The sequence below is a fragment of the Haemaphysalis longicornis genome, unplaced genomic scaffold, assembly GCF_048455015.1.
Source record: "Haemaphysalis longicornis isolate Haplotype H1 unplaced genomic scaffold, Haemaphysalis longicornis Haplotype H1 scaffold_1, whole genome shotgun sequence".
Classification (NCBI taxonomy): Eukaryota; Metazoa; Arthropoda; class Arachnida; order Ixodida; family Ixodidae; genus Haemaphysalis; species Haemaphysalis longicornis.
The window spans coordinates 297,337,629-297,360,459 of record NW_027526203.1 but is presented as its reverse complement, the minus strand read 5'-3'; the positions used below and the strand labels follow the sequence as shown (position 1 = coordinate 297,360,459).

At 44.9% G+C, this 22,831-nt stretch overlaps 1 protein-coding gene across 2 annotated transcripts in view; it reads left to right on the top strand.

The window, feature by feature from the left end:
* Positions 1 to 22,831, top strand: part of LOC144148701 (uncharacterized) — a 46,526-nt gene that overhangs the window by 15,566 nt on the left and 8,129 nt on the right. For both annotated transcript variants that reach the window (XM_077680219.1, XM_077680227.1), the window contains exons 5-9: positions 2,201 to 2,312; positions 9,013 to 9,076; positions 10,978 to 11,109; positions 18,264 to 18,356; positions 19,902 to 19,952. In XM_077680219.1, the coding sequence (XP_077536345.1) occupies positions 2,201 to 2,312; positions 9,013 to 9,076; positions 10,978 to 11,109; positions 18,264 to 18,356; positions 19,902 to 19,952 (452 nt within the window). The remainder of the gene's footprint in view (positions 1 to 2,200; positions 2,313 to 9,012; positions 9,077 to 10,977; positions 11,110 to 18,263; positions 18,357 to 19,901; positions 19,953 to 22,831) is intronic.

Here is a 22,831-nt window from a genome sequence, read left to right as displayed (position 1 = left end):
ACCGCTTCCTGGTGCAGCTCTCCTCCTGCTGTCGCCCCCTTCCAGTCATAGGCAGCTTTGTTTTGCTGCGTTCCTTTCTGGCCACTGGAGACGAGCTGCACCTGCCTACGCCACTTCACGATTACAGGAGGCCACGCTATGCTGTCACTGCTCATCGCTTTGCTTGCCTTGCCTGGTGTGTTAGTGGCTGCTTTCCCACACAGCGTTTCATGCTATTCAGCTTTCTCTTTCGTGCACATCACGCACCAAATCTGTTAGTCAGTTTAACTATTGCCGTAGTCCACAATGTTCACCAGTTAAAGGAGTGCCTAGGTGGGCCAGGCTACTTAGAGGAGCGCCCTCTTTTCAGGCTTGATTAGATTGCGGAAATGCACTTCAATGCCAGTCTTGTTCTTGAAACACATTAAGGTGCAAAAAAAGATAAAGTAGCACCAAAGTTCTGAATAGGGGGTTTGACTGCTGCTAAAGGTGGTCACAGGGATATGCGACACTGTTGTCATGGAAGCAGTCACTGAAAAATAGCCAAAAAAGTGGATTTTTTTTTCAGTGCTTTCTTTTTCTGCATTGTCCCCCCCCCCCCCCTTTTCCCCCTTCTTTGTCATAACTGGAGGGTCTGCAAAGATGAAGTAAAACTACATTTCAATATTTTTGAGAGAGAGAAAGAGAGAGAGATTAGTTGACCCACATTTTTAAGTTTGAATATCCTGTGATTTCTTATGATCCAGTTGGAAAACTTCGTGGCAAAAACTGTGTAGCTTGTTACATACTGGCACACAGTTTCTTTCACACGAAGTGAGTGTATGCAATGAAACCTCTAATGATGTATGTTCTGCTCCATTCATTTATGCATGAGAAATGATGCACAATTTGCATTTTCCTTCTGTTCTTGTTTGCCATATGCTTTGGTGGGGGACTTTAACACGGCCTGCTTTAGCATTCCCCTTTCTCCTGCTTTTCAGTGCTTGTTGGCTAATGGAATGTTTGACCAGGACACATCAGTACAGTGCTTGTGCCATTGTTCTCCTTTTTTTTTTTTTTGTGTGTGTGTGTGTGTGAGCTGGTTGGGGCAGGGAAGCACCTAGGTTTTCCTGTTTCATTTGCAAGCTGTGCAAGCAGAAAGCATTCACTGCACCCTCTGCACTGTGACAGTGCAGGCCAAACCGAAGCCTGAGTTCATTCCAAGCCCTATTGTTTAGCTTGCCTAATATCCCATTTGCTGCCCTCGTTAAACCTAAATGACACTGCATGAGAAGTGCACTGCAGCTGCTTCTATTGCACACCACTAAGCTAGCAGTGCAGAGCTGAGGCTTTAAGCATTGGACCAGTGTTCTTGGGCCAAAGTCCCAACCCTTTTGTCTGCCCCTTGAATGGCTGTATCAGTTTTTCTGCATTGAGCTGCAGCCAGTTTGGTTCTTGTGAAAGGAGACTAAAATAGCCCTGATCAGTTCTTGTGAAAGGAGACTAAAATAACCCTGATCAGTTTTGCCACCAGCTACTAGCCACTATCTACTTACATTCCAGAGAATGGGGGAGAGATGGTAAAAGGACAAGCAGCAAGGTTGTGGCAGCAAATATGCATTATCCCATGCAGCTTGCCGATGGGGGCGTTTTATATTTGGAAGCTTAATATTTTGCCTTAAAAGGATACTTGTGCACTGTCTGATGAAGGTTTGTCTTTGTGTTGGTTTACAATTACAATAATTGTAGGAGGCATTGACCAGCCTAATTTGGTGGCTTTTGCAGTGTATGTATGTATACGTGTGTGTGTATATATATACACACACATACAATAAACCCTCGTTATAACGAAGCCATTGGGGTAGGAATGTGGCTTCGCTAACATAATACATCGCTAAGAGTGGAGACTATTTTCGATACATTGCAGTGGGGACCACGAAACACTTCGAGTAAAGCGATTTCAAAATGACGAGGGTTTAGTGCAATTGCATAGATGATACTGTACATATTGTGTATACTTCCTTCTTTTGTCACAGTCTTAATACAGAATAGCTGTGCTTTCTGCTCACTCATTGCCACGTACTGGACCCCTGCTATGTCCAGCAAGGTCTTATGTGTGTTGTAGATGCGTGCTCTGATGGGGTGCTTTTAGTGTTTTTTTGGGAGTGCTTTTAGTTTGCAGAATCCCTCCTCAAAAGTGACCAACGTAAAAATGCCGATTTGTTGCCGTCGGCATGTGCAGCCAACACAGAGGGGAAGGTGAAGCCGTTGTCATGCTTTGACTTCAACTGCAACGAGCAGTTTTTGTGTGCTGGCACGGACCTCTACGATGAGAACTCGTACCTGCTCTTCTGGTGAGCACTTTCGCCTTTTTCTACACATATTTCTCTTCCCCCGACCCAAGAGCTTTTTGGCCGGAGTGTCGATGGCTTGTTTTGCACAAAGAGTTCGTACATTATTTGGCATCCTTGCTCCAAGCTAGGTACAAGTCTGCCACTTAACAGTTGTAGAGTGCGAACATGAGTAAATAGTGATGTAAATATTTCTCTAAATTCAAAGTGAAAAAGGCTGTCTTCACAGCCATAGAGTAAGCAAACTGACATTTGAAATTAAAATAAATGTACTGCACTGAAAAATAAACTCTCAGGGTAACTGATTACAGCCTCAAAAAGTAGTAACTAGAAGTTAATAAAGTAAGCAATAACTATTTATTACCGCTATTGCAACTTTTGATTGTCATGGCTGTCTAACGTGGGAGAGTATTCTCCAGTCCCTGCCTAGACCTACCCACCATATGTCTAAAGTTTGTTGTTTTCAAAATAAGATTTTATATATATATATATATATATATATATATATATATATATATATATATATATATATATATATATATATATATATATATATATATATATATATTTCAGGGTTCGCACAGGTCCTTGAATTTAGAAGTGTCAATTTCAAGGCCTGGAAAGTCCTGGAATTTTTAAATGGTCCATGAAAACCCTTGATTTTTCTGGAGAGAACCAATGGCCCTGTCTTTTCACAAGAATTTAAATTGTTTGTCGTGGATTTTAGTTGTTAAAAATGTCAAGAAACATTCTAACAATCAAGTGTCAGTGTATTGCGTGAAATTACGAGTTTGGTGGATTCTCATTATTGCGAGGCGACGTTGGGTGCAGCACTCCTCAGTAGAATCCATGTCACGATACAATCCAGTGAAAGCCGGCTTCTGTTCTCTATCTTGCATGTTCCATCTAGTCTGTGGACGGCCGCTCATTGCATGTTTGCTGTGCCTCATACGCTCCATCTGCGTTTGCTTTTACGTGCAAATAGTGGACGTGTACATAGTTCGTCCTGCCTGGCAGCAACACTTGCTGATTTAATTTCAGCTGATACTCTTGCTGACAAAGCAGGAGATGCAGGCAACATTAACTAAGTTTTGAAGCTGAACAGCCTCGGCAAAACACCAAGAAAAAAGAAAAAAACTTCTAAATACCAACTATGAAATAAAAAATAAAGCTGGAGAGCATTCACGAACCCGTTAGCAGAACCCGTTAGCACCTATCTAAATGTGCACTAATATGCTTAGGTATTGGGCAGTAAAATTTTGCATTGTGTTGAAAAAGTTACAAATATTCCCAGATAAAACATTAAATGGGGACCTTGAAATTGTGCCTTCTGGTCCTTAAAAGTCCTTGAAAACCCTTGAATTTTTGCTTTTGAAGCCCGTACGAACCCTGTTATACATATATCGGGTGGAGCAGCTGCGCCATTGAGCGCCAAACGTGTTTACCTGCACCAAACTCGTTTACCAGTGCCGCGCCCGAATTAAGCTGCGAGATACAACCGCTGTGATGCCCCATGCCCGAAAGCTTGGCTGAAACATCGTGTTTTTGGTTTCAATGCGGCTGCTGTTTCGGTTTCATCAAGGCTATAAGCGTCTATGGAAGTTGGCTTTTGCTTAGCTGTAAGGCCGCAGGCATTACACGCCTTCTCCGCTTCACTTTGGATTTCTTTGTCGCATTTGCACGGTTTTGCTTGCCTGTGCCGTCTGCTGCACTGCAATAAATGAAAAATGACCAAAAGTGAGTGAAATGTTCTTATGTCACATCGAAAATGTATAGAAAACAGAATAATTTTTCCATGAAAGGTTGTAGTTTATTGGAGGTGAACTTCAATTTAGTCGACCATTTTTGGCGGATGTTTCTGCATGTACTGAATGAACAGGGTCCAGGACGCTTTGCCCTCGCTCGTTAATTCAGTTTGCCTGTATTGTGAGGTAATTACTCATTTTCACCCGTGTACTTTGGGGTTAGCTTTGCTTATGTGGAGGATGGTCCAGCGTTATAATTATTCCTTTTAAGGGGGGAGGTGGGTCTTTAGACAATTTTTTTTATTATTAGTGCCAGCTAGATGAATATTGGCAGTCTTAAGCAGTTTTTTACACTGATTTCAAATATGTAATTGGTTTTGACATAGCTTCATTTGTTCAAGAAATACAACACTTTGAAATTTATTTATTGAGGCATATGTAATTGGTTTTGACATAGCTTCATTTGTTCAAGAAATACAACACTTTGAAATTTATTTATTGAGGCATTTCTTACGGGGGTTTAGAGCAATTTCGCTTTAGCAAACTCAATGGTGATTTATACGGACATAATGCCAAAGGTCTACTCTGGGGGGCTATGCTATTTTTATTAATTTTGAAGACTTTTGCAAAGCATGAAAGAGGTGAACATTTGATATCAGCAATTCGTATAAAATTGCCTCATTTTTATTAATTTCTGCAAATAGGTAAACAATGACAGAGCAATAAAAATAGCATCACCCCCTAGATCAATTGTATGCAGGTGAGCAGGTGAGTAGATCAATTGTATGCAGGTGGGTTGTATGCAGGTGAGCCCCCAGCTGGGCTCAATAATATCCCCAGTGCATCTCCTTTCCTTTTCACTCGAACCACTTAGTTAGTTAGTTAGGGGGGCTCGACTCGAGCGCGCCTGCTCCTGCCAACCAGCGGCTCCGAAACGACCTTCGGTAAATCGGCGGTACCGCTCGTTCTCCTCATGCGACGCCATTTTGAGTTGGCGCATAATACGCACAAAGAGTTCAGCTACAAAGCGAGCCCAAGATGGCCGCCGCCGGCAGTCTGCTTCGAGTGTGGCACGCGCGCGAAGTTCAAGCTTTTTTAGCCCGTTTTTCGGCGTTTTGCGGCTCCCGCTGCATTTTCAAAGTCGTTTTTGAGATTATTCCCGATCAAATTCAGCGGTGAAACTTTTAGAGTAGGTGCTTGAAGGTACAAAGACTTCAAAAATGTGTTTTTCCTAAAATGCGTATTTTCGCGATTTTGGACCATTCTAAGACCCGCGTCCCCCCTTAACGCGCACTCGTTATGTAGTCTACAGCGTACGTTTGTCGACTCTCGCAACCCTGTGACAGGCGAAGGCAAAGCTATGTTCTGCTTCACACGTACTGAAACTGCTGTCCGATAAACAAAATGCAAGCAAACGCCTTGTTTTACGGAGTGCCGCTGTGAGTTCGCTTAACACTGCCGTCTACCAGACGCTAAGCGAGGCCTGTTACTCGATCCCCTTCAACTCTGCGCGTGAGGTTACTCTTTGAACTGTGATAACGTGGCACGCTCGCTGGGGCCGAAGGTAGATAACTCCACATATGAATTTCCAGATATAGTACAAGAATTGCGTTCATGATTCGGAATAGGTTCTAGTGCACAGTAGAAGGCCCAATATAGTAGATAAATAGATTAAACTTAAAGGGACCCTGCACCACTTACCATCAATGCATTTTGGGGTAAAAGTCTATTGTCTCAGCCATCTCCTCCCGCAAGAATTATGAAAATCTGTTCACTGTCATTGAAGCTACGCGCGATGAGAAATTGCGCATAGTTGTTCCCTTTCAACCCGACCACGGACAACACGACGAAAGCTGCGTGCTCTCTCTCGGAGAGGGGGGCAGCTCGCGGCATTCCCTTCGGCGGCCCTCGACATGGCCAAGAAGTTTTCTCCTTTTCTCCGAAACGTGGAGGGGTGTATTTCTGGTCTGGTGCCACCAAACAGCAGACATGGCTGCCTGCTCGCAAGCGCACGCTCAGGCTGGTAAGGCGTTTTTGAAGCAATAAGCGTTTGTTGTCGAGTTCTCTCGTTGAAAGGGGAGTATTGAGTTAATCACTCAAACTATGCGCGCATTAAAAACACAAAATAAACGCCAAAACTGTGCATACAGGTTCAGCCATAGAAGAGGTTGCTACACAGCGCCGACGACGGAGGATCATCATAGGAATTGCGAGAAATAAGCTGCGAAGTTGACCAGCGACAGCCATAGCCGCAATGATGTCGTTTAGGTCCTGCCAGGTGCATAATGAGAAAAATTGAAGAGAGCGCGGTTGGTTTTTCTACTTTCGCAGTGATTTGTGCGCTCACCGCATCACATGTCCGTGTAATATTTGGCTCAGGTATAGCTGGTAGTGTAATCTAAACGTCGGGCAGGTTTACTTGCACTGCTCAAAAAATGTTGCAGGATCCCTTTAATTGGCAGGGGCCTGTGCCAGCCCTGACAAATGGTCTTTGTGGCTGCTCCAAGCCTGCTACAAAAGGCAATTTTGACTGCTCCCAATCCCATTTACCCTGTTTCACCCCTGATATGTATTATACCGTACAGTTCTGAGAGAACGCCTGCCCAAAGCACAGAGATATCAAGTGAAAAATACGGTATGAATGGGCGATCTTTCGGGTCAGGTGCGGAAAAACTACAAAAAAGGGGCGGCATTGCCAAACAAAACTAAGGAGATATAAAGAAGTAATCTATCGATTTTAGGGGGGGGGGGGAGGGGGGATCTTTAGGGTCTTTTAGTAGATAGAATTGTATTGTTTTTCTCTTTTGCACTGCTTGAGACCACTGGAAGAAAGAGAGGCATAGATTTGCGTGACAGTAGCAAAAGGCTGCCATATTGGTGGAAGTCTTCTATCTGTACACGAGGGATATACTCCATGCTCATTATCTGAGGCTGGGGGGGGGGGGCCTGCTTAGTGTGCCCACATCGAAGGTACTGGGGGCATCTTTGCACTCGAGGTGTCTAATGTAGGCCACATGCCTTAAGGAGCCAAACAAAGTAGCAGTGAATGTGCAGGAAAATCAAAAGAGAGAAGCAGCTGAGGTAGAGTTGGAGCATATGGAGAAAAAGAAGACAAAATTTGTGCAAGTTCTCAGAAGCCGGAGCAAGTCTGCAGATCAATTTGCAGAAGATGCTGAAACCAAAAACGACATTACTCTGTATGCCAAAGCCAACAGCCTTAGTAAAACAACAGAAGTGGGGATATCTGCTCTAGGGCAAGAAATTTGTAATTTTGTGGCTTCTGTTGAATTTTTGTTAAAAATCCTGTACAAACTTAAGCAACTACCTAAGGGGCATATGGGCTCAAGAAACTAGAGCTGGATCAATATGAATATGAAGCCCAGTAAAGAAAGCATGTCAGACAAGGAATTTTGAAATGTTATCTCGTTTTTCCACCAACCTAAGGATAAGAAAACACTCGTTTCATGCCCTGTCATTTCGAAACTGCACAGTGCAGCAAGATTTTGTCTTTTTCCATTTATTTAGAGTGAATGAAATCTGATTTGGGAAATGCAGTTACAAAAAAGCCAAGTGAATTTTAAGGAGATAGGATTTTTCTGAAGCATAAAATAGCAATCCATTCTCTGACACCGTCAGTTTGTTCAGAAGAGAGAGATAATGGTAGCTTTTCTCAGCCAATACTTACTCACTTGCTGATTGGGACTCATAACTTGTAACAAAATGTGTCTGGTAATGGCAAGGGAGCAAATCATCCCTTCCTGGCTGCTGAGCCCAAGGATGCGGGTTCGATTCCCGGCCACGGCGGCCACTTTCCTGGTGGAGGCGAAAAGGGAAAATGCCCGTGTGTTAAAGATTTCGGCACGTGTTAAAGATCCCCAGGTGTTAAAATTAATCCGGAGCCCTCCACTGCTGCACGCCTCATCGCCTGGGTAGTGTCGACACGTTAAACCCCACAATCAATCGAATCAAATCATCCGTACCAGTTTCATAAGAATTGTCTTTTACTCCTCTTAAATTCTGCTACCATGAAGTAATTGTATAAAGTGCTGTTAACTGAAATCAGGGTTACGTTATGCTGGCAAATGTATGTCTGCTTTGATTTTGCTGCTGGGTAGGCTGGGTTTACCCCCAAGTGTCGAGAAACTTTGAGACAGTGCTACAATTTATGGCAACAGGTAATGATTTGAAGATAATTAATATAAACACAATGCTCCCTGACTGATTTTGTGGACTGCTTTTCAGTCCAGGCGATCTTAAGTAAATTTTCAAGCAACATATACAGTAATACCTCATTAACTCGAAGTAGTAAAAACCGGGAAATATTTCGAGATAAGTGGATTTTCGAGATAAGCAAAGTTGCACGAACTGCCATGAAAAATCAAGTTCTTTTCAAAAAAGGCGCTGCTACTTACCAGCTCTTCAGCAGCAGCTTTCAATCTTGCTTCTCATGAAGGTTTGAAAGGGAAAAAAAAAACATACAAGAGGCGTTCACCAGCTGGGACCCGCGCTCTCCGTTGGCTTTTCCCCCGCACGACACACCTCTATCCTCTAGTACACTGTACCTCTGCGCATGTCTCTCCCGTCACATGACGTGCCATAGGGTTGCTTGACGATGTTGATGGGCCTCTAGGCTCAGACTTCACATCCGGGGAAAATATCGGCTTTGTGGTAGGTGTGGCTAAACGAGAAAAACATCGATGGATTTATGCGCGGCAGCATCGCGCGAATCTTGTGAAACGGTCCACGGCGGTGAAATTTTCGTTCCACTCTGTCAAGATTGGAACGAAAAGTGAGGCTTTTTCAACGAGCTTAGCCATGGAGCAAAAAGCTCCAACAGCGTTCCGGTGGCCGAGCAGTGAACTTTCCTGCGTTGCCAACACGGCTGTGATGTCCGCGGCCGCTTTCGCGTGCAGAAATCTCACTAGCCAATTTCCACAAGTTGTGTCATCTCTCTGCAGGGATTTCAGGAGCAACAAAATCCTTGGTGGCTACTGGGATTCTCATAATGACGACATAACCCAGGTAAGCAGTTGTATCGATGCCATATGGTGGTGGGCACTTTTATCTGCTCAGACATTTATTTCATATTCTCTTGTTTTATTTAGTTTATGCAAATAAAATTCTTATTACCTGCACACACGATCCATCACCCTGTATGAAAGTGCCGAAGTGTGTGTACATATTTAAGGGGGGAAGCATTGTTTGGGGGGGGGGGGGGGGGCTAGGGCATGTGAAGATGGAACAATTTTTAATGTGATGCATCTTTTAGCATTCACCGTGTACTGGTTGTCAGTCAGAAAGAGAAAACCAAGGAAATTCGCAGGTGGGATCAGAGGAGAGGTTCCTCTCGGAACTGCTGCTCCTTGTTTTATGGCTGGATTGAGGACTGATAAGGGAGGAAATGGTTGCATGTGACAAATTTTCAGCCAAATTCAATGTTTTTTGATTGGAGTACTCAGAAGGGTGTAATTATTCTCGGAAAAAATTAGCATTACCATGTGTCAACAACACTAGCTGGACTGCCATAAAAATGTTTCCAAAAACACTGCTGCTTGAAGCAAGCAGGCTGGGTGTGCAGTTGGAGCTGTGCAGGTGCTTTAAATGCATTCCAGGGTTCGCACAGGTCCTTGAAAACCTTGAAAACCCTTGAATTTAGAAGTGCCTATTTCAAGGTCTTGAAAGTCCTGGAATTTTTAAATGGTCCTTGGAAACCCTTGATTTTCCTGGAGAGAATCAATGGCCCTGTCTTTTCACGAGAATTTAAAGTGTTTTGTCGTGGATTTTATGTGTTAACAAATGTAAAGGAACATCGCAAAATCAAATGTCAGTGTATTGCGTGAAAATGCAACAAGTTTGGTGAATTTTCATTACGAGGCAACATTGCGAGCAGGCACTTCTCAATCCAATCCATGTCAGGATACAATCCAGTGAAAGCCGGCTTGTGTTTTCTATCTTGCATCTTCCATCTAGTCTGTGGACGCTCGCTCATTGCATGTTTGCTGTGCCTCATATGCTCCATCTGCGTTTGCTTTTACATTCAAATGGCAGACGTGTACATAGTTTGTCCTGCCTTGCAACAACACTCGCCGATTTAATTTCATCTGATACCCTTGCTGACAAAGCCAGAGATGCAGGCAGCATTAACTAAGTTTAGAAATAAGACAGCCTGAGCAAAACAGCAAGAAAAAAGAAAAACACCAATCATGAAATAAAAAAAGGCGTGGGAGCACTCATGAACCCGTTAGCGCCTATCTAAATGTGCACTAATGTGCTTAGGTATTGTGCAATAAAAAAACTTTTGCATTGTGTTGAAAAAGTTAAATAATCTCAGATAAAACATTAGATTGGGACCTTGAAAATCGGTTTTCTGGTCCTTGAAAGTCCTTGAAAACCCTTGAATTTTTGCTTCTGGATCCTGTACGAACCCTGGCATTCATGTGGACCCCTTGGCTTCTCAAGACCTCTCTTTCCGAACCACTTTTAACGAAGGAAGCTCAAAATTAGTCATGAATTGGACATACCACCGCGCGCACACGCTCACCAAAAAAGAAAAGGCCAAGGCGGTATAGTTTACCTCTGCATCCATATGGCGTCCCTGGATACAAAAGATCTTTGCATGCATTTGCACTGGCTGAGAAGCAAAGCTAGTGTTACAAGGAAAAGTCACGGATGGTGTTGCTTTGCTCTGAATGCTGTGTGAGGAACTTCGAAAGACCATTTTCTGCATTGCAGTCTCGATGTGTTTAGCTTATTTCTTGGGCAAATCAGTCGACTTGTTGTGCACTATTTTGGTTCCCCGGGGGTCAAAGGAGGGTGGAAGTGAGCGTAGGCAGTCGTGGGCACCCGGCAGCGGGTGAGCCCATTCAGAAGCGAAGCCGTGTGCAGGTTAGCAAACCACAACTCATGTTTCCTGTGGGCATCAGATCAAGTTCCACCCGGCCAAGCCCAACTGCATGGCCTCTGCTAGCATGGACGGCCTGGTCAACCTGTTTGACATCAGCCAGACGGACGAAGATGATGCCCTGCAGACAACCATCAACTGTGATTGCTCTGTCGTGAGTGTGGCGGCGGTTGGGTGCATGCTGCATCTGTGTGTGCATGTAGGCATGATAGGCCCCAGTCTTGTGGCAGTAGCTTGTTGGCAGACCTTGAAAATGCAGCGAGGAAACGAGTAAAGAAAAGGCAGCATGTCAATCAGTGGGGGGAAAGGGGGAACTGGGAGATACTTTTAGAAGGCCAAAGCATTCAGTGAAAAAAAAAAAATGTGGGCTGTGAGCCACCCGAAAAACACACATCACAACAGGCACTGGTCTGCTAGTGATACGGAAGTAAACATGTCGAACGTTTGGAGACTTCACGTCTTTTTTAACCATTTTTAATCTTTTTTAACCATAATCACCTTCAGCTGGAACAGCGAAATTGAAGAGCAAAAGTCGCAGGCTAGTGTGTCTATTACCCACTAATTGCGCCAATTGTCTCAGAATGCTGAGAGGCGAAATTTAAATTGGCTTCATCAATAACCTGCTGTTGATTTAAATAGGTGCGGATAGGGAAGTTGACCGCTGTCGCAGGCTGACAAAAAGCTTTCTAGATGCGAAAGAAGACGCACCCTCAGTTTGGAAAAGCCTGCAGTGCTTAAGAGCCATGAAGAGAAAGCACAACTTTGGTTCATTCAAAAGATTGTCTCGTTAGAATCATACTGACACCACTTTTAACGTAAACTTCGCTCAAATAAGCTACATAATTAGGAAAAACGGGAATGGTCATGCGACCCACCAGCTCATTTCCCGCAACAGAACCTATGTCACATGAGCTAAGCTCTGCGATTGGCGGAGGCTGGCAGAAGCAAACGCAAATTAGGTAGAGCTTACAAACTAGACGAACGAGCGATTTGCGCTTAAATTTAGGGCACATTCTTTACAAAGCAATAAGAATGATGGAACAAACAGTGGAAGTTACGAAAGCACATGTAAACATTGAAGTACTGATGCGTTCTGCTGTTCGTACTGCGCACAGCATGCTTGGTTTAGCTGCACAGCACTACGGGGCTTGGGGTTGTCTCAGACGACACTGGCCGATTGACGCAAGCAACGGTGTCTTACGTGACCCCATTTGTCGAGCGAGCACTGTTTCAGGGAACGAATATTTTCTCCCAGAACAAAAACAAACCAGGTTTAAATGCGGGCAAAAACAAACCAAATGCTTGCCACGGTATGGTGGCGCCATCTAGGTTACGGAACGTAAAGAAACGCGGGAACAAACCAACACCGCTGTACAGGGTGGAGACAACCTTTGAACGGTCCCGTGCCGCCGCAATTGGGCCAACGGGCTCAACGCGTTATTCTTTTCGTTTCCCACGAGACCTAGCAGCGCGAAACAGACAATATGATTCAAACTTTTTCAGTAAACCGCGTTGCGGCGATAATTTTAGCGCGGTTTTGACACATTGACTTGCTTCGGCGGCGAGTGAGCAACCGAAAATGGCAGCGCCAGCGTATACGTGTCTCTACCCTGTACGGCGGATGCGTGAATGAAGGTACTCAAGGCTGCAGAGCAGTCGGTTCCTGTGATGTCATTTGGGGCCTCGAAAACGCACGATTGAGCGGGAAAATCAAAATTTTAACCTAAATTGTTTAATTCCTCAGTGAATAAAGCACTGTTTGTATCCGGACAAGCGCTGGGGGCACTATAAAACACGAAATCTTTCGAATAAAACCAACTTGCATTTTCTCTTCATGGCTCCTTTAAAAAGAAAACGAGTGTTTGGCATGCTGATGACGTGAACTGAAAGAAAAAGAAGGAAATCAAGCCTGAAGTTCATAAATATGTAGATTTTTTAGGTAATTGTCATGCCTAAGGTGCCAGCAGAAAAGTAATAGGCATCAATCTTAAAATGCTTTTTTTTTTTTAACCTGCAGATTTTTTTAGAGTTAGCATGCATAAGACGATCAGAAAAGAACCGGAACGAAGTATTGAAGCAAATTTTGCATGGGGTACTATGTGGAACAGGTGTAACATTCTTGCCTTTGGTGGGACACAAATATGCCTGGCGTTTGGGAATAGAAATTAAGGTGTATGGCATTAGTGTAAAACTTGAAATGCCTGCAACTGTACCACTGCTGTAGAGAGCCGTGGAGGCCTCAGCTTTAAACCGTCCCAGTGTGTCATGGCACTTTTGGCATATCTATTAACGGCCGTAAATCTCGTGGCAGCTGCGCTGCACTATCTTTAAAGGTGACACTGTCCTTCCTTGGGCATCCATAGTTGGGCCTTTAACCCTTTCGCTGTTACTGCCATACCGGTACGTTCTCGATTGCGTGTTTAAAAATTCACGCCATAGCACAAAGCCTGCGCACCTGGACTGTTCTCGCCATTTGTTGGATCTTCCTTGTAGCTCGTATTTTCACTCGCAAGCTCCCTTGACAGTACATTGAAGAGTACGGACCGACTGTGCCTACCCGTCTTTTCTGGGGGGCATGGTCGCTCTGTGCGCTGTACTCTGTTGGTATGAGTGACCATGCGGCACGCGTGCGATTACGGGTGCAAGGGTTGTTGTGCCATTCGCAATGGGTTTCTAGTAGGGGTGTGCGAATATTCGAAACTTCGAATATTCGATTCGAATTTTTTGGTATTCGATTCGATTCGAATGACACTTTTATGGTTTGAAATATTCGAACCACCCAAAACTAAAAAAAAAAAAAAATTCAGATCGTGTCTCAGCAGCAAAGTGGCGAAGCATATACACGGCGAACGGTACGTGCTTTCGCAGACTGTATCGGTGTTGTTTTCTGCTCGCGAAAACGCTCTGCGCACGCCGAACGCGCGCTGACACCGCCGGGAAACCACCCCCACGCTGCGCGCGGCGCGGCCGGCGGCGTCAACATGGCGTTGGTTCCAGCCGCGAAGTGGCGCGGGCGCTCGAGCGACCGTTTCTAACCGCTCTTTAAAATGCGGCTCAAGGGAGACACGAAGTTGCTTGTGCGGTAAAGGAGCTGATAATGCATGCGAAAACGGTACTTTAAAACATCATCTGCGGCGCTAGAAAGTGCCCGTAAAATATTTGTCGGGGTGCTAAGCCTAACCATCTCCGGTGGAGCCAAGCCGGCTGTCTCGACTTCATCGCAAGTAGTCAGGCTCCTCCATTCTGCCGCGCGCGTCGTGCGTCATTTTCTGACCGAGGTAGGCGCTACCGCGGGCGCGAAATCGTCGATGCAGGCGTGAAAATACAGCGCTCGCAGAGCCGAGGCGAGCGAATCGCGTGCAAAAACGCACCATGCGGTCACGCTTGACTGTTGCGCCGTGTAGTGAGCTTGGGCACAGCGAGTGAGGAGACGAGCGCGAAGCTTTACGTGCTCCAGAAAGGACTGCTTTGCGACATGGGGGTTAAAAAAAAGGCAGAAAAAATCACGAATTTCTTCACGCGAAAGTAAGAAGAAATAAACGAAAACTTTTTTCAGCGCTCACTTTTTTGGTCTGTGTTGGTTCATACGAATTTCGGATGATGCGAATATTTTTCGCGGTCCCGCAAGATTAGTATCATCGAGATTTTACTGTATCAGCGCGCGGCAATGTGCACGGGCGCGGGCATGCCAGCCACTAGTGTCTCAAGTGAGCGGCTGCTTTCGGTATCTGGTGGAGTCGTGACGAGCAGGAGGTTGTCACTGCTCCCCGAACATGTCGAGCAGTTAACATTTAAGTGTTGAGTGCAATGGTATTGTGTAATTTCTAATTTTACTTTGTATGATTTGTTGTGCAATAAAGTTGCAGTTTTTGTGTCTCTAGATGGTGAAAACTTTAATTTTACAAAAAACAATAAGTATTCGTATTCGAAAAATATTCGAAAAATATTCGATTCGATTCGAACTTTGTTTTTATTATTCGAATTCGCTTCGAAATTAAAAAATTGATATTCGCACACCCCTAGTTTCTAGGTTTATTATTATTATTGTTATTATTATTATTATTATTATTATTATTATTATTATTATTATTATTATTATTACTAAAACAAGTGAGACAGCTGTGCATATTGCGCAGTTTTGATACAAATCTGTTTTCCTGCACCAGGCTGCTCCAAAAGCTTGAAAATTGCAAGAATTGCGCCAGACTGCTCGCGCCAAGAATTTAATGCTCCGGTCAGTTTCGGTGGGGTAAAATGCTTACGGATGGCATAATTTTTCAGCACCCACGAGGTTTTGCTGTTTGTAAAGGTTTAATTGAGTGATCATTCAATAGGAAACCTGCCTAAAATTGTTCCCGAGATAGTTTTTTCGAAAGTCACAATGTCAGGTTGCACGTGATGTTATATTCTATGAGTTTTTAAAAGTTTTCCCACCGAAAACCATTGCAAAGTCCTGTAGAAAAACACTTATGTGTGCTGAGGCGACAAACTCTTTGGACGAGCTGATGGAAAAAATTCCCAGCATCTCCAGAACGACATTACTGGGCGCGCTGCCATCTTGGTGTGGTGAAGATTGGAAAACATGGCTGCCGGGCGAAGCAGTTGCTCGTGGTTCAGGCAGAGGCTCGTTGTTCACGCCGATTTCTACCGTGGTTTTGGTTATGGGGGTTGCTGCGTTTGCATTTAGTCGTTTGACCTGTTGCAGGAAGTTGTTTGACTCGAAAGACGAGAATTCATGTTGTTTGAGTGTAAGGCGCGGTGCGTGCCTGAAGTGAAATTTTGGACTCGTTGCGGTGTTTTAAAATGCTTAGTTATTAGAGAGTTTTAGCAGTCGGTCCGTTCCGTCGTGTACGTTGTTACCATGTTGACTGGGGCCCGCCTGCGCGCACGGAAGGGCGAGGAGGCGCGGACATGGCGAAGGCAGGCCCGTGGAACTAATCACCCTATCGCGACGAATGCCCAAGTGCCCAGACTGGTTCTGGTCAACCCGGTAACAACGTACACAACGGAACGGACGGACTGCTAAAACTCTCTATTGATGCCTGCGACAGCGAACTTGCAAGCGGCGGGAATGGGACGATCGACACTGCAAAAGGGGTGACGCAGGCACATCGCCGCAAAATGTTCAAACAGGGTTCGCCGATAGCAGGACGGGCTGTTATTGCACGCTAGTAATAATGGTCCATCTACCCACCGCGGTGGCTCAGTGGCTAAGGCGTTGCGCTGCTGAGCACGAGGTCGCGGGTTCGATTCCCGGCCGCGGCGGCCGCTTTTCTGATGGAGGCGAAAAGCAAAAACGCCTGTGTGTACGAGATTTCGGCGCACGTTAAAGATCCCCAGGTGGTCAAAATTAATCCGGAGCCCTCCACTACGGCGCGCCTCATCGCCTGCGTTGCGTCGGCGCGTTAAACCCTACAATCAATCAATCAATAATGGTCCATCTATCTGAAGTGAAATTTATTGCCAAAAGAGTGGTGGCCAAACATACCAATGTTGCTCAAATTACGATCGTAGTGAATGTGCACTTTCAGGATTGATATGGGAGGGCTGGTGGGGTGTGACGACTGTCACCTCGCTTTGCGCAGCTTTTGCCGTGGCTCTTGCGCGTAAGAGCCACGGCAAAAGCTGCGCAAAGTGAGGGGACAGCAGAGTCTGGGGATTCAGAAAAACAATAATTTCGACATTCACATGGTAATAAAAATGCTTTGCAAGTGCTTAATTTTTCAATTCGATATTTTCAACGGCGCTCCACGCTATCTATGCATTGAGCCTAAAAATTGAAAAATGGTTTGTAAAAGGGTAGTGCAGTTCGTACCTTGTGATATTCTGGTAGAAAAAAACTTTATTGAAAGCCTGTTTCAATGTTATTATGTACGTTCGGGGGGCAAAAGTGCACTTTTGCCCCCCGAGTTGCCAAAAATTTGATTTTTTTAGGCTCCTAAGGTGACGTAATAAATGTCGTTCTCCTGCTCCAAATCAAGGTTCTTCTGCTCCAAAATCGAGATTTCGCTGCTCCAAAATCTGCTCCCAAATCTCATTAAGCTGTGTCACCCCTGCTATTACTATTATTCTGTTCCCACGTCTGCTACCAAGTTAGCGTAGCGTGCCGTTGCCTCTCCAATAGACAGAAACATGACTCAATTGCGGCTTTCACTCGCTCGCCGCGCCCTCACTTGCCGCTGTCAGCAGCAAACGAGATTGTGGTATCAATGTTGTATCCCCTTTTGACTATCTGCAATCATGATTTCGCAACGCGTCATTTTTGTGCATTGTGCGAGCTGCTGAAAGTGCGCCCTCCATGCGCGTGGTTACTTTCGGATGGCTGACTGCGGACAGGAGCAAATGGTTCTTCAGATTCCAATCCGAATACGAGCCGAGCTTGGATTCGCATTCTGAGAGTTTCTCATGCGAGGAAGGGGTGTGAGTTCCACAGCATCAGATTCTGATGTTGAAACAGTGGGGTGGTCTTCCCGGAAGCGTGCATGGCAAACTTGAAAATATCTGAAAGAAAGGCGATTGCTCACCCACGCTCTTTCCTTTCAATGTGTTATGTTGCGGACCCTGTCATAGTCAAATAAATCACTATGCTCCTTCTCTGATATTCTGGAAACCCAAGCCGACACTGGGGGTGCATCACGGCCAGAAACACCCGATCGTAAAAGGATTCAAGTTTTTTTAATTTTTAAGAAAATGTGCCCCTGTGGTTGAATTTTTTATTTCAGGGTTCACTGTAAAAACATCACTAATCATCACTTGAGCTGTCCCCGTAAGAGGAGGCGCTGCACGTGACCATACCGAAACCGTTGTTGAACCGTAATAAGCAAATGGGAGAAAGAAAAATAATAAATTAAATAATTTTCAGCCATCTTAGATGGGCACAACCATACCTTAAGAAAGTGTACAACTCTGGAGAGATAAAACAGCATAAACAGCAGGAAATTACAGTTAAATTGGCAGCCCTCAAAGGAATTTTTTGAAAAAAATTGTCTGATTTTTATGTCAAGCATTTTATTCTTCGGAGGGTTGTTGGCAAGCATCATTGCCTTGCCTCTATGGGAAACCATTGGTCAAGAAGCACTTAATTGGTAGTAGCCTCAATCGAGGGGGCTTTTTCGAACACTCGATGGGGGATGTTTAGGGCTATAGCAGGCAACTGAGCATGCTGAACAGTCACCTTGTGGAGCAAACAGCAGACCAATTTTAGCAGTCGCAGTGGTTTCTGGGTGCCAACGCCAGACTGCATGAAAGGTAGCTGGATTTGTGCATTGCTGACTTCGGTTTTGTTGAAATAATTTTCTCTCTCTCCAGAGCAAGATGCAGTGGGTGAAACCGGTGGGGAGTGAGGAGCTCATCTCGGTCATTACCACAGATGAAGTGGTCCAGATATGGAATCCTGATGAGGCAAGTGGCCTTTTCTGTTTGCATGAGAAAGATGTAGTGTAATGCCTAATTGTATTCGAGTTGTCTTATCTCACATGATTCAGTCTGCCTTTTATAGCTTGTTTTTACAGATATGCAGTCTATGCTCATTACAACGGACCCTCTTCATCCGGAAAACAATATCCTCTGTATCTGAAGTATGCAGTATCTGAACAAGAACTTCGACCAGTATGGCATATGAATGCTACAAGGCTGGTTTACCCGAACACAATTCGGATCGCGACCTGATGTTCCTCCAAGGCAGCTTTCGCTGTTTTAATTATATTAGTGTGGTCAGTAAAACAGCTGATACGAAATAATCTAATGAAAGGCTGCTGTGAAATTGAAAGTTGCACCAGTTGGACTGTGCACAGCCAGCGGCGGATTGCACACAGTGGATGGGAAGCATCCCCCGCTTGAGGCATTCCTTACCTTTTTTTATCGAATGGAATGGGAACTATGCATGCATGGGAATAATGAATACCGAACTGCACTGAAACAGAATTCTTTATTACAAAAAAAAAAAAAAGTCTAGGGCAGACTCAACCTCCGGGTGCAGCCCTTCGCATATTTGAAAGCGCTGGTCTTCAGGGAGTTTTCTGGCAGTGGCCTTGTTCTTGATGTTCGAGTGGACTGTCTGCTTAGGCAGGCCTGTACTTCTGGTGATGTTGGTCTGTTTTCCGCCATGTTTGACAGTCTCAATTATGCTTAATTTATCCGAGAGTGAAATCAGCTACCTGGCTGCTCACGCCCTCTGGCTGCACACACACACACACACACCAAAAAAAGACAATGTTGCCAGACAGTAGTTCTCTCGCCAAAATAAACAAAGAAAAAGCATACCGGGTCCCGCCATTGCAGGATTCCGCTATTATCATTCGTCAAAACAATTTCGTCTAAAATTTAGTCTGTTGTAGCCGATAGTCTGCTATAGCCCGGTCCGTTATGTGCAGAGTTCACTCTGCACTTACTATGTATGGGGACCAAACACACCAATAGAAATGATCTGTTGTAACTGTAAGTCCGTTGCTGCCGGATCTGCTGTAACGAGCGTAGACTGTATTTAATTAAATTTGTACATTTATGGTAATTAATCTGGTGCTGTAAAAAGGTTGTGCAGAGTAAAACCTCGTTACAAGAGACACTCAGGAGACCCGGGAAACACGTCTCGTAACCAGTGTCTTGTATGTGATGTTGCTAACATGGCAAACATTGGAAAAGCAACCAAGCCGTTTTCATTCAAGTGTCTCTGTTAACAGTGTCTTTTGTAACGAGGTTTTACTGTAGTCATTAGCATCCACTCTGCTTTGTTGCAAGTATCACGTTTTTCTCCTATTGAGACACTTGTCACCAAAGCAGATATCTGTTGAGCAGATTTGGCAATTTTAAAGGATGGCAAAAAGGATAGTGTGAAAGGTAATTACTGTACGCATGTTTTTCTCTTAGACACGATTCATCTGATTAACGCATGTATAGTCTGCCAAGTTTGGCGTCTGCATTTCATCCCTGTTTCATTGATTTTTTTAGGTCCGTCCAAGGAAGGTCATAACAAGATCTGACTTGACCTCCATTTTCACCGTAAGTGCAAGCTAACTTGCCCCCTCCCTCATTTTTAAATTTGTTTGCCATTCTTATTAGGTACTGTGGGTACACACCCCTTCTTAGCTGCAGTAGAATAATACAGGCATCGCTGCTAGGAGTGTGGGCTAGCTCTGTGTGTAAATGGCAGTGTAAATACTGGTGTACGTAAACACCAAGTAAATTCTGCACCACAGGCAGTGTTAGTGACTCGCAAGCCCGGCTGAGTTCTGGGAGCCTGACAACCAAGAAACTGGAGAATTTTGATTCGATGAAATTTACCGAAATTTAATGTAATTTGGTAAAGGGTAATGTATATCTCCGTTCTTAGGTGCGCATAAACTGTAACAATGCGCAATGTATTTGGGCTCTGCAGTGCATGTGTGGGCTACTGCTTTGCTTTCGTTAAATGTTGCTCCAGAAGTTTTAAGGTAAATTTCATGGTTGCACCATGTTCATGTTTCAGAACCCATTAATAAAGGGGCCATAAATACAAAATGCAAGTTTGGTTCATTGAAAAAGTCTGCTTGGTCCTGATAACAGTGATACCAATTTTATCGCCAACTTTGAACAAATACAGTCGATCCTAGGTATATCAAACAGTCTGAACATCCCCTTGGAAATCCCATGCAAAAGTATAGCGCTGTTGTGCTCATGTATCGAACTCCAAGTCACCAGAAGATCTGATAAATCGAATGGCACGCTGCAATGTGCTTCTCCTGACCTGGTTCAGCCAGTGACTATTTGCACACGCTTGGTGAGAGGGAGGCAGGGGTGAGACAGCTGCGCATATTGCGCAGTTCTGATACAAATGTGTTTTCCTGCGCCGGGCTGCTCCAAAAGCTTGAAATTCACAAAAATTGCGCCAAACTGCTCCAAAACAGTCTGAGAGCCAAGGATTGTAACGCTCCCATCAGTTTAGGTGGGGAAAAATGCTTACTGACGGCATAATTTTTCAGCACCACAAAGGTGATGCTGTTTGTAAAGGTTTAATCGATTGACCATTTAATAAAAAACCCGCATAAATTTTCCCCGAGATAGTCTTTTTGAAAGTCACAATGTCGGGTTACACATGTTATATTCTGTGAGATTTTAGTCTTCCAATCCAAAACCATTGCAAAGTCCTGTAGAAAAAATACTTATGTGTACTGAGGCGACAAACTACTTGTGCAAGTGTATGAAAAAACAGCAATTTTCGGAGCGCCGTATCTCCAGAACGCCATCACGGGGCGCCGCCATCTTGGTGTGGAGAAGATTGGGAAACATGGCCGCCGAGCGAAGCAGTTGCTTGTGGTTCAGGCAGAGTGCTCTTCGCCAATTTTTACCGTGGTTTTGGTTATGAGGCTGGCTGGGTTTACATTTAGTCGTTTGGTCAGTTCAGGAAGTTGCGCGACTCGAAAGACGGGAGTTCATCAGAAACGTGGTGCCCGCGAATTCGCCGAGTTTCGACCTTGAGTGTGAGGCGCGGTGCGTGCTTGAAGTGAAATTTCGAACTCATTGCGGTGTTATAAAACGCTGAGTTATTGCTGCCTTTGACAGCGAGCTTGCGAGCGGTGGTAATGGGACGATCGACACTGCAGAAGTGGCGGCGCAGGCTACATCGCCGCAAAATGTTCAAGCAGTGTCTGATAGCAGGACGGGCTATTATTGCAGGCTAGTAATAATAGTTCATCTATCTGAAGTGAAAAATATACCAACATTACTCAAATTACGATCGTAATGAACGTGCACATTGGCAATTAAAATGGGAGAGCTGGTGGGGTGCGACGACTGTCACCTCGTTTAGCGCAACTTTTGCCGTGGCTCTACACTTGTGTGTAAAGCCCAGCCTGGGATTAGAAAAATAATAATTTCTGCATTCACATGATAATAAAAATGCTCTCAAATTGCTTAGTTTTTCAATTCCATATTTCCAACAGCGCTCCACGCTATCTATGTATAGAGCCTCAGAATTTAAAAATGGTTTGCGAAAAGGTAGTACAGTGTAGACCATTTATAACGCAACCGCTTATAGTGCGGGACCGGATATAACGCGGGTTTTTGCGACCACCGGTTTGCCTCCCATAGAACTCAATGCATAAGCATACCGCTTAAAGATGCGGTTGGCCGAAGCACAATACCGTTTATAGTGCGGTTTTTCGGCGGGTCTGCTGATCGACCGGCGCAGCTGAGGCATCGTTTTAGGGTAGCAAAAGAAAAAAGAAAGGATGAAATCGGCCATCTGACGCAGCGTGCACCCCTTGCCCTCCTCTAACGTAGACACCCAAAGAAAAAAAAATAGGCACCCTTTAGTTCGCGCGTGCCTGATAACCACAACTGACCTTGATTGATGCACCTCGGAAGATAGCGACAGACTCCCCATCCGCGCGCGGCAAGTTGATTTTATTAATCGCGAACCGCATGGCCCGTTTTCGCGCACGAATCGTGCACATCGGCGTTGCGCGTGAGTTTTTTTTTGTTGTTTTTTGTTTTGTTTTTTTCGTGCTCGTGTCGACGATTCCGCGCTCGCGATGGCTTCTTCGCGTAGCAGTGGGAGGAGCCTGACGACTTGCACCAATGGGGAGACGCGTACCTAATGGCGGGAGATTCGAAGCGCTCCGAGCCGGCTAGCCGCGCCAGAGATGTTTAGGCTTACCACCGCGGTATTTTTTCATGGGCGCTTTCACAAGCAGCGTGGATGGCAGTTTATATTCCACTTTTCGCCCACATTATTAGCTCTTTTCTTGCATGAGAATCTTCGCTTGCGCCCCGTGCGGCATTTCAGCGAGCGGTTAGAAGCGGTCGCCATGGAACTGCCTGCACCGCTTCACGGCCAGTGCCGACGCCATGTTGCCGCCTTTTACCGCGCCGCCCACACCACGCCAGTTGTATCCGTGCTG